The sequence below is a fragment of the Mytilus californianus genome, unplaced genomic scaffold, assembly GCF_021869535.1.
Source record: "Mytilus californianus isolate M0D057914Y unplaced genomic scaffold, xbMytCali1.0.p SCAF_5, whole genome shotgun sequence".
Classification (NCBI taxonomy): domain Eukaryota; kingdom Metazoa; phylum Mollusca; class Bivalvia; order Mytilida; family Mytilidae; genus Mytilus; species Mytilus californianus.
In genome coordinates, this window is record NW_026262701.1 from 112,571,842 (window position 1) to 112,585,148 (window position 13,307).

Sequence of the window (13,307 nt, forward strand, 5' to 3'; positions counted from 1 at the left end):
TTTTTTTATCAAAACAAGGAGCTATAATCACAATTTAGTTCTTACAACAAGCATCCTATTCTTCTAGTTCTCGGTTTTTTTGATATGGAAACATAGATTTCGAAAGAATTTTGCCGTTGTGGAAATCCAAAAGGAGGGAGCGCTAGAATTCTTGAATTCTCGCAATTGATTAGTGCAAATCACAATTCTACTAGCTACGATTTCAACATATGCCTTGTCCCAGGCATGAACTTCTTAGACGAAATGTAATATTTTACATGTTCAAACAGTAATAAAAAAAAGGAAAATTAACATAATATAAAATATATAGAATAACATTAACGGTTCCAATTGTACTGCACTGGAAGGACATTTCGACAAGTAATGCCTCTTCAGTGATGCTCGAGACCATGGTATATAACATTCCAAACCTAATACAAACGTTTAAGAGCTGATAAAACAAAAAAAGACAGAAAGTAAAGCCAAACCTTGCAAGGTATCAGAGCTATGCAACGAGAGACATTATCTGAAAATAAAATGAGATTTTGAATGCAAAGAAGTAACACAAAGCATCCATATTAACAACAAACATTTTGACAAGTATATGCATCATTACACATAAACGTTGGAGACCTAAACACGAATGCCAAAGAGAGGCAAAAGATATCAAAGGGACATTCAAACTTATAAGTCGAAATAAACTGACAACGCCATGGCTAAAAAGGTAGGAGACCAACAGACAAACAATAGTACACAAAACACAACATAGAAAACTAAGGACTGAGCAACACGAACCCCGCCAAAAACTGTGTGTGATCTCAGGTGCTCCGGAAGTGTAAGCAGATCCTGCTCCACATGTAGCAAATGTTGATAACACAATAAACCTTAAAATATAGTTGAATATCTGTCAGTTTTGTTAAGATAAATTGATTTTTACAGTTTGATCTGATAGTTGTTATTACATGTACACCCCTGCCCCATATTAGTGGAATGGTAAAGCTCTCACCAACATATTAAACGCAGTCATATACCGTGAGGTGAAGTGTAGTTAATCTCTCATTTGCAGCCATACAAAATAAAAATTTAATAGACAAAGGTAATAATTTCTACCTTTAATAAAAGTGTTGACGATGTTTAGTGTCGTGTCAAATATCTACTGCAGGTCATTTGGAGAAAAAGATTATTGAATACTGACTGCGCAAAAGTTTTATTCTAAAATGTTTTTAATCGATTATAAAGTGTGTTGTTTTCAGGGATAACTGCGTTGTTTACTAGCACATTTTACATTTCATTGAAAGATATTGTTCCAAAAGCATATACCAGCAATATGTAAGTAAATTAACAATGAAAAATACAGCAAATATAAAAATAAGAAGATATGGTATGATGCCAATGAGACAACTTTCCATCAGAGACTAAAATTACATAGACGTTAACATCTATAGGTCACTGTACGGTCTTCGACAATGAGCAAAACACATACCGCATAGTCAGCTATAAAAGCGACCGAAATGACAAAGGTAAAACAATTCAAACGAGAAAACTAGAGTTTAGTTTAATATTAAGTAGGGTTTTATATCTATCTATAACGAAACTTTTGTTTGTTTTTGCACTGCTTTTACTACTGAAAATTCAGACACGTTTGCATACAAATAGTGCTATCAAAATTTAAAATGCGAGTTTTTACTTTTTCAAAACCTATCCTGTCACACTTTTCGCAATAATAAAAACATTGCAGAATTGAAAGATCAGTTTCACACCGGTATAATTAAAATATTATGGTGAATTTGAATATGTTTTATGTGTCAGAAAACGGTTAAGCTACTTTCAATAAAATAAAACTGATAAATGTTTCATTGATGTCTGACGATATACCTAATTTACCTATCAAAGAGCACCATACACGTGTTTTGGGAATTACTCTTGTTTGTTAGTGTACACCGATATTTTCGGCGAACCTGGTTATAAAATAGCGGCTAGTTTTTATTGAAAGAGGAAACCGGACTGCCCGGAATAACACTTTTCCGGTACACTCTTTGTATGATGCACTGAGGGACTTACCGTAGTATCTTTGTATTGTAGCGAAATCTTACAGTTGACTTCAAAAGTGATGCCGCAGATAGCTACATACAACTTCATCAATATAACAATGGTAATTATTGAAGCATGGACATGCCCCAATGTATTATTTTCTTATCCATATTGCGAATATTCTGCTTTGCATAATTTCAATTGCGAATATTTGGCACACTGTTAAATGTCATTACGAGTGCATGCATTAGGAGCAACTTCTTTAAAGGGCCATTAGCTGTCTAATTCTGTCCTTCGATTTGACTCAAATTCTCATTTTTTTATTTTTAACATGCTAAAATGTCTTTTCAAATTACAAAAAAGTCCTAAAGAAACAATGTACATTGCATGAACTCGTTATAATATATCAACATTTCATGTTTATTTTAAACTCCATTTAATTAACCATCGGGATGATCTCCGAAGAATTACGTAGGTCATATGACTTGATGTAAACATAGATATAAATATAAATACACAGACAAGCACGTGCAATCGAAAAATGATGATTTTGCAAGGCCTGTTTGATTTTATGTCACAGAAACAAAAAGTAAATCATCGTTTTAACTGTATTTGAACGATTTTTTTGTGGGCAGAATCCATCAAAGAGGGATCTTCCTAGTGGCTGCCTTGTTTCACTTTTCAATTTTGACAATCTACTATTCTTTTTTTTTAATAACTAAACATGCTTAGCCCATGGTGTCCATCCCAGTGAAAGATTAAATTGAAGTTCGTATAAATACAGATTCAAATAAGTTAATAATTGAATTGCGAGCCAAAAATACATCATCGATATTATTTATTATATTTTGACAAAATTGAATCAAAACTGACTGATTATAGGAAAACATTATTTCACAATTTTTCTATTATAAATGTTTGGAAAAAAATCATATTTTGATTTTTTGTCAATTTCGTAGCTAATGCCCTTTTAATAAGCAATCAAATCAATTTCAAGTCATTGTAGACAAGTTTATGGTTATGTAATAATGTAGTACTATGCTAAGAATTTATATGCATTTCACATTCTTATATCAAGGCAATGCAACGCCTTAAGATGTTAAATCAGTGATATATTTGATAGGTTTTTATATATGTATTGTCACATCGTATTTCTTCGAATAGTTGTTAATTGGTTAATTAATAAGGTATGTGCAATTCTGAACGTGTTGTGATTCATTATGGAGTACCATGCATTGTTAACAATTACACTTGGTTAAGTAAAATTAATCCAAACGTATCTAAAGCAATCATACAAATAAAGGGGCAATGACTAATAATATATAAAAAAATCATATAAAAATAACACTCCAAAAGATGGAAAAGGTCAATAAAACATTACAAAGTAAATTAAGTCGATCATCAAAAACGCCGTTAATAAATGGGCGCGAAAGCCCAAAAAATCGTGCAGCTAAGGTTTCTACTCCAAAATTGCACACGTTTTGTAGCTTATGTAAAACGCCGATGACGAATCACATTGGAGATTTTATAAATGAGGAAAAAAAGTCGGAATAGACATGTTCCATAAAACTCACTGTACTTTTATTCTTTAATGAAGTTTATTTTTTATTTGTTGTATTGCAATAGAACGTTTTTACACGCCTTCATTTAGCATTATTGTAGGGCATGATATGAAGCCTTACTGTAAACTATAAATGACAAAATGATTAACAACAGGAACTCATACTAATAAAGGAGGTGTAACAAGTTATTGTTTCATAATTTAAAGAAAATAAATCATTTATTTTATGTTTTTTGTGTGACAATATTTCTCCGCTGATTAAGCATGAATCAACATAGAGGTTGGTATCATGTCCAATATGCATTTCTTAATAATAAATCTATGGATTTTGAATTAAGATAGCACGTATTAAAAATGTTTATATGCATTGAAATAAGTGAAGCTGTGTAATAAACAAGGTTTGAGCTATTTAATATTATACTGTGGAACCGAGATTCTATTTTCAAAATTTTATCCCAACATCACAAAATAAAAACATTAGCGTGGATGGCAACGTCACAGAACAGTATGTCGATGAAAACTTTGAAGTTGTATAAAGCGACATTACAACTTTCTATAATCATGCAGACTACTTTTACAAATTAAATGTTTGACATCAGAATGAAAGATAGATTATGTCGCTTTTTAATATTATATTATGAGATAGAAAAAAATATTTTAACGGAGACATGTTTTTTAGAATATCGATAATTGAATCGCTTCAATTTACTATTTCGTGATTTTGTGAACATCTTTTGAGAAATATATCATGCTGACATTATGCTGCTGATTTCATTAATAATATAATTGTTTGCAGTATGGATATTTATGTCAGCTGAAGTATCTGCATCATGGGAGCAGAAATAAGACTTAAAGAGTAAATAATGTCTTTTATATATGGTGCAATTGGTGTCTGCGGTTGATTGGAGTTCATTTTTATTTTGCAAATGTCAATGCATATAGAATTAATGTATTTAAAAAAAAATTTACAAAAGTTTAAAAATGCTAAATTCAATGAATAGCCAGTCCAAAACTTTAAAAATATTTATGCAAGGTAAACTTTTAGACCATAGTGGAAAAATAGCATAAGGGTAAGAAGATACAAATCTTTTATAAAAATTGTCTCTAGCAACATAAACCGAAAAGCTAAATTGACACTCGTTGGCGATAAAATGACGAAATCATATGCACTCATTTGCAAATGTATATATATATTAGATTTGTGGAAGCAAAGAATTTTTATGCAAATTCATATGAAGAGAGGGAATTACTTAAAGATCCACTTGATAAAAAAAAATATGAAGCATTTGTTTTTCGGTTAACATAAACGTTCAGCCAATGTTAGAGAGAGGGAAAGTACAAAGGAACTAGATAATACATACATGTATGAGTGTATGTCATATGCCAGATAGTAGCTCATTGTAACACTTTTTGTAGTCAACCAAATATTCTATCACCACTTATCAATCTCATTTATTGAAAAATGTCGTTTTGTGAGTGAACAATCGTTGAATCATGGAGAGTTTACTATTTAAAATTGAACTTAATTAAATCTGCAGTCAGTAAAAAAACGTTAAGTATGACAAAAGGCAAATTAAAAATATTATATAAAAAAAATGTGGTATGATTGCCAATGAGACAACTATCTACCAGAGTCTACAATAAGTGGATGTAAGCAATTTTAGGCAACCGTACCGCCTTCAACAACAAGAAAAACCCATACGGTATAGTCGGATATAAAAGGCCCCGACATAAAAAGAATTTGAAACTTATCAAAAGAGAAAACTAACGGCCTCATTTATAACAAAACAATTTACGGAAAAACAAATATGACAGATATGAACCGACGACAACCACTGACCTACAGGCTCCTGACTTGGGACAGGCACATACATAATGTGGCAGGGTTAAACATGTTTTTGAGCGATATACCTTCCCTCCTAACCTGAGATATAACAGCACAATATAAGAATAAACTGTAAAAATCAGTAGCAATTGGCTAAAATCAAAAGATCGATACGAGGCACAAAATTAACTAACATAAAAACCAAATGCAAAGCCTTGAAATAAGAGTACTCACATTTACTAAAAGCTGGTTCAAAGTCAATTACAACTAATACAGGAATCATGTTCTCCCATACTAAAGTTATTTTGTTTTTAAAAAATAATAACATTATCTTTCCAGCTTGTTTTGAATGGCATTTTACGCGGAACAGGACATCAGAAATATGGAGGCATAGTAACGGTAATAGCGCATTATGTCATAGGAGTACCGCTTATGGTAGTACTTGTTCTGTATACCTCGTTAGAAATTGCAGGTAAAATTAATTAGTACGTGCAAAACCATATAACTCACCGTATTAGCTGGTCATATTAGGATAACTTCAGTTTTATAGTATCATTAACCCACCTGGAGAGCTGGAAATTCTTAGTTCTATCCACAAAAACAGGTCAAGCTTATACGTTATATATTAGTGTCTGCCTCATCTTTGCTTATGAACGCAGCATTGAGGATTTTGAGTTAAGACTGCTCGGCTCAGCTCGTCATATGACGTATATGATAGTGTGATTTGTATATGCATAAGTATATAAGAACCGTTTTGAACATTAAATATTCTTTTTTCTTTATTCCTTATTCTATTTATATCATATAAAATCAGTTACAACAATACCTCGCCGATGTTCAAATATTATTAATCGAATAGAAAGAAATCAAGGTAACAAACAAAAAGTGATGGAATCGGATCGGAAGAACTCCAAAAAGAGCAACACTGGGTATGTCGACAGGGTAAAGTCTCCTTGCATCACCCGCCATACGTAGCCACACTAAGTCAAAATGTCGTAATCAGGAATATGACACATTGAACTTAATGTACATATCCGACTACTATTCTGCTATCTACATATATACGCACGAAAACACGTCCCTAAAGAGTTGAACAGACCATTGTCACTAAAATCGTGATGATGACATTAAAACGAATGTAGTGTCGATTTAAGTGATTTTTCTTTATAACTATGTACAAACAGGTTTTGTGTCAGAAGCACATCCCTGTTAATAAAACCCGTATAGTTTGAACATGTGCCAGTGTAACGTATTAACATTTCTTTCTGATCATATGTTTAATATTCAGCACTAGACCTAAATTAAACATCAAGTATATATCACTTACAGTTACCTAACTGTTTTGTCAGAAACTGAAGGTGTATAAATGTCAGTGAGAAAGATTAATTGTTAGATTGACTGATTTGTGTTTAACGCCATTCAGAAATATTGTGATATTTCGTGGCGGTTAGTTTTAATTTGTGGAGGGAGCCGGAGTGCCGGGAGAGAACCAACAACCTTCCGTAAGAAAACGGACAATCATAGTCAATCAAGATTGGAGTATAGCGCATCTGCCACGTGCGGGATTCGAACTCGACAGGTTAGTGATACAGTAGTTCTACTCCTTAGACCACATGGTCACCGATGCCCCTCAGTGAGAAATAAGAACAGGGAACAAATACTAATGTCATATACCGAAAAGGAATAATGATAAATATTGTGTTTTAAATGCTCCAAATCATGTAGTGAAGAACATTTGTTTGATGAGAGCAAAAACTATCTATGGTATGATCCTTTAATAATGTTTCATTTTAATGAAAAATATAATTGTAGTACAATACATAAAGAATATTATATGAATTGTTTTTAGGTGTATGGTGGGCATTCTGTTCGGCTATTGTATTCATGTTTGTTCTATATGCTGCAAAAATATTATCAATTAGCTGGGAAAATGAGTGTAAAAAGGTATGAATGTCTTGTTATAGTGAAAAAAGTGATCGTCGTTTAATTGCCTTACATATTTCAATAGGATTAGTGTTTGAGTGACTTTTTTCAATATTTAGTCATGTGTTTGTTTTACTGCAGATAACAATACAGATATGTAAAATGGAAAGTTCTGAGAACGACTCCTAAAATGATGAATTCATAGAGTCTAATTAACTAAAGTGCTATTACTTAAGGAGCTTGAAAAATGGAAATAGGCATGCTAGTTCCTTGCCACTCACAATGTCATTTAGCCAACAAATGATAGAAACTGTACAGGTGTTTTGCTTAACAAAGAGAGTTTCAATAACGGTATCAATTAAATTATTATCTTTGAAGGCCCAAGAAAGGACAGCAGTGACATTTAAAGACAATCCAGTCTGTGGAGGTAAGTTCTAGACACTATAAGTTTGCTACCTTTGTTCATAATTAAAGAACTAAGATATTTACTATTACATTAATTGCTCTCATATCTACACTGATTTTACTTACTTATATCAAGGACGTATAACTAACAATACGTCTTCGCAGAAAGTTGATGAACCAGGATTATTTCAAAGAACGGTTCTAAAAAAGTTCATCGGAAGATACCAAGGCCTTGTTGATAAATATTCCGAATCAACTTCACAAATAATACATGATGGTCGTGAAGTATAGATTCTAGGTACTGACGTTGTTTATCATCTTAATTACGTGCTAAAGTGTTTTTTTTTATTTGTCTTTGTAAATAATTAACTTTACTGTTAAGTCCTTTTGGCGTGGCTCGGTATTTATGCCTATACCAAGTGAGGAATATGACAGCTGTTTTCCATTCGTTTGATGTGTTTGAACTTTTGATTTTGCCATTTTATAAGGGTCTATCCGATTTTAATTTTCCTTGGAGTTCGGCATCTTTGTTATTTTACTTTTTACAATGTTGAACTTAAAGAAAAAGTTTTATGTTAGATGTACACTTAAATTAACTTTATGCTAAAGGCAAAGTAGGAAAAAGTAAAATCACAAAAATACTGAACTCAGAGGAAAATTCAAAAAGGAAAGTCCCCAATCAAATGATAAAATAAAAAAAACAAACACATCAAACGAATGGATAACAACTGTCATATTCCTGACTTGGTACAGGCATTTTCTTATGTAGAAAATGGTGGATTGAACCTGCTTTTAAAGCTAGCTAAACCTCTCACTTGTATCGCTTGCCCTGTATACACAACCGGGCTCGTTTGTGTTGGAGTTCATGCGATGCCGCTAGTTTTTGTTGTTACCTTGATTTGAATCATCTTCTTTGTTACATATTTGTTTGTTTTTATAATGATTATGATTATAACACAATGTTGACTGCTGTACACCTATTTTTGACATTTTTACCTATTATGTCTGTTTGTTTTGTTCACACATCGTTGTCAATATAATGGAATTTTATACGACTGTCATACAAGTGAGAGGTTTAGCTATCTATAAAACCAGCTTTAATCCACCATTTTCTACATAAGAATTGCCTGTACCAAGTCAGGAATATGACAGTTGTTATCCATTCGTTTGATGTGTTTGAGCTTTTGATTTTACCTTTTGATTAGGGACTTTCCGTTTTGAATCTACCTCGGAGTTCAGTATGTTTGTGACTTTGATTTTTTCTTCAAAGAGGCGCAATATACCAAAGGGACATTTGAACGCATTAGGTAAAATCAAATTGACAACGCCGTGGCAAAAAACGAAAAACGACCAAAGATTATCAACAGTATACAAAACACAAAATAGACAACTAAAGACTGAGCAACACGGACCCCATCAACAAAAAGTATAGTACACAATGACCTAAGGACAAGAAAAATGTTTAGGCTTGTCATTTTGTACTGTTGTGATAAAACTGTTTTTTTCTTAATCCATATGAGTGTAATTTGAAAATATAGTTGTTACTAATATTATTCAGCTCGGAAAACATACTTTTAAAACACAGAGAGTTAACCGTATTTTTATTTTCATTACATTTGGATTATTTGTTTTTTTTGGGATCTCACTGAGAAGTAAGCGTTTGTTTGTAGCTGTTATGGTAAACTTGATCTTATATAGATTCTTTCTAATGTTGACATGATAGTTAATTGGACAACGTATGAGAAAAGAAAGCAAAGATAACATGTATTACAAAATTAAAATTTGCAGTAAACATTTGATTCGATGAAAATGAAAAGTTTAAGTCCATGTACGTTACAAGTGACAAGTGTTCTGGGTACATGGATACTTATTTTACACCTTTTGCTTCTGTGTTGTAATAGCCGAAACCGACATCCGGAAAGTTTTAGACAACATTTTTGATTCAATATTTTTTATCGTCTTTCTATTTTTGATATTGCTATAAAAAGTGAAATAGCAAAAATACCAAACTCCAAGGAAAATTCAAAACGGAAAGTTCTTTATCAAATGGCAAAATAAAATTATATTGCACTGTTTTTTTTTCGTTAAATCGTTATATTGATCTAATGTTTTGATTTAGAAAGGTCATATGTCGAATTTTATATACCTGAAGTCAACAAATAACGCCCACAAAAAAACTCAACACACAAATGAAAAAAGAACAAGACGAAATTACAAGACATATCTATATTTCACAAACAAAAGAGCTTCAGTGAGACAACAGTACAGTTTGTTGGCATGTATGACAAGAATTATCATCCGTCGTAGTCGACCGCGAATCATACATTAAGACAGCATAATTTCTTGGTTATCGTCTTAACCTATTACGGAGCTAAGTAAATTGAAAGTTTTAAACCAAGGATTTAATAGAGGGTTAAACTGAACCACAAACAGAAAATAACCTACAGTTAAATGTCTTTCAAGGTTTCTTCAAGATGCTGTCCATAAATTAAAACATATGACGACTTCGTACTAGGATCTATCACCAATGTCATAATTTTAGCTTTTCTTTACTCAACCTCCTATCTTAATTAGTCAAATGCCATCTGCCTTGTGCCATATCAAGATTTTATTCAAGCAGTTTTTACAAGATGATATTCCAAATTATATATAATGAATCTTGTTTATGAGTAAGAACGATGTTACAATGTCATAATATCTGATTCCCAAACCTCATAAAGAATGATATTATGTCAATTTGCATAGCATGTCTGTTGCACCAGACTTGCAACCTTCTTAAGTTTAGACTGTTGGTTCATTTGCAGTTATGGATAAAATTAACAGTATTCTTAAAAGAGAACGCAATGATAAAACGGACTTGTGTATGCATAATATACTACGGTTTAAAATATTTTAGGGGATCAAAGGTCATCAAGTGAATGCAGCTATACAGACACCTTTGCAAGTAATAATGACTGTCGTCAGCTGTTTGCACACGTGGTCGAAGAACGTCCGGCATCTCTGTTTAAAGTTGTTATATGTAAACGATGCTTAATGTTTGTTTCATTACTGCTGATTTTAGTAACTAGTATTGTTCTAAATTTGTTCTTCCATAATAAGTTTCAAAGTAACGTAGAATGTTTTGTAAATGATACAATGTACAACATTACCCAACATTTGAATATAACGAAGGTCATTCCTTGCCACCCCTAACCAATATTACGCATTGGCATAACACTAGCTTAAGTAAAATAAAATGATACAAATCTCTTTAAAACAAGTTTGTAATAACAATTTATAGTTTACTTCTGAGATTTTATAGATTTTTAACGCAAAAATATGACTCATATATTTATTAAAGAATATTTCAATACTGTTATGGTTTTATATTTACTTATGGTCAAATTTCAAGAACTACATTTGAATAGCATAAAATTATTTTATTTACTTGTAATTCAAAGATAGAATTGACCGATGACTGACTCCTAACTTAATGTAATTATGTGCTGCCTATTTCACCAACTAATACTGCAGCTATGTTGTCAATAACATTTTTACTGGTTATATCGACTTTTTTCATGGTTTGTACTCTTCCAGAGCACCTAAGATTTGTCAGTCAGTCTCGTGTAAGATTAAACAATCACAGCGGTTGAAGATTATTTTTGATACATTTCACCCCGGAAATAAAATGTCAGGTCCAATATGATTATACTGAGATGTGGATTTATGACAATGTGACAGTAACCCATATAAGAAAAAATCTAAAGCGACATCTAGAGGTCAGCATACGTTCTCCAACAATAAGATAGTGGCCCAACGAGATAAACAAAATAGCAATCGGCATCTATCGGTCAATATGCAAATTCAGCAAGACGCAAGCACCATAACGACAAAACAAAATAAAGTTACATCTACAGATAAATATGCAGCCAAGAGTCCCAACCATATACAAAATCTATAGATACATCATTGCGTCAATTTGCAGTCAAGAATCCCAGCGATATATAAAATCTAAAGATACGTTAAGCTGTCAATATGAAGTCAAAAGTCGCAACGATCAACAAAATCGAAAAAAACATGTAGTCAATATGCAGTGATAATCAGAGTTATGTACCATATGCTTGGCTCTAATCACAAATGTCCAAAAATGTGACCGTATCAGAGATCTGTCATAATACCAATACCATGTTTGGTAAAATATATCATGAAATTAGATATTACACTAACGAGTTCTTGACTTTATGGAGACACTCACCATGTCAACGTACCCGGTCTTGCTCCTTTTAAAGTTAATGCGATTTCCTCAATATCCGTTTTTATATTTGATTTGTATCTGATTAATGGATATATAGATGTGAATATCGGTACTGTACTGTCGCGTCAAATTTGAATTAAAAGTTTCTTAAGAATATTGCGTTTGTTTGAGTAAAATTGTCTGCACTATATATATGTCCTCTTTGTTAGTCTTTACTTTTGTACTGATCGTAAATATCAGTATCAACGAAGAATATTATTCGCATACAATACTTGTTTTAGAGAAATACATGCTTGTTGATGACGATAAGAAACATGTTGTGATGTTGCATTTCTGTATATTGGAAAAAATGGCCACCCTATTCGAAAAATTGTTATAATAATTGTTTGCACCATTAAAAATCTAGAACTACTATCTTCATCAATAGCTATGTCCGTATGACATTAATAGAAAAACAGAAGGTATCCAAGGAGTCAATCAGAAACTGGAGTCATAAGCACCATACAATAGCAGATTGTAAAATGTGTTTTGTCTTTATTAGGAATAAACCGTCGGTACTATCAAATGCAACAACCCTAAAACAGGATATGTCACTAAACTCTAGAGCAACCACAACACGGACCGCTTAAAAACAAAATAAGGGGTTAAATCAAGTTAACCGGATGGGAAAGGAGTTTTACTAATGGCACCTGTCGTATTGCTCTCTCCCGGGGATAACACAATCGACCAGAAGAGGAAGGGGTTGTGGATACGAAAAAAATAAAATATACGTTGTTATTTGTGGTACAGTATTTTATTACGGTCAACCAAATTAGGATGGCGTACGTAAAATATTCGAAGTGATGACTTATATATACTTTATATGTAATAGGTGCTGCTTGAATGCTACTTCAGAGAAATTGAAAAATCACAAAAGAAAATTGAAGTCCTATCTTTTGTTGTACGTTTTGTTTTCAATCTCATTCCTCATTTCTAAGTAAAGAAAATAAATAAACGTAACTGTATCTGTTGTATTTGATATCTAAAGTTTAAAAGAATTAACGGTCAACGTAATCAACACAATTTAAATTATGCAGGTATCTAGCGAAGTGTGAAGTCAAAGGGTAATGCTAGCTTCTAAATGCTCTTCCTTAGAAATTCTGCAAGAATATAAAAATAAGGAGTGATATGATTACTAATTAGACAATTATCCAACATAGTTAAATGAAGTGGATAAAGGCAATTATATATCACCGCAAAGTCTTCGACGATGAAAAAAACCCATACCATATAGTCGGCTTTAAAATGGCCTGGCATGAAAAATGCGAAACAACTAAAACGAGAAAAACAAACGGCCTGATTTACAACAA

General features: G+C 32.2%; 1 protein-coding gene across 1 annotated transcript in view; it reads left to right on the plus strand.

The window, feature by feature from the left end:
* Positions 1–5,882, plus strand: part of LOC127702875 (multidrug and toxin extrusion protein 2-like) — a 30,988-nt gene extending 25,106 nt beyond the window's left edge. Inside the window, exon 10 of the mRNA XM_052207178.1 lies at positions 5,736–5,882. Coding sequence (XP_052063138.1) covers positions 5,736–5,882 — 147 coding nt within the window. The remainder of the gene's footprint in view (positions 1–5,735) is intronic.
* The last annotated feature ends 7,425 nt before the right edge of the window (positions 5,883–13,307 follow it).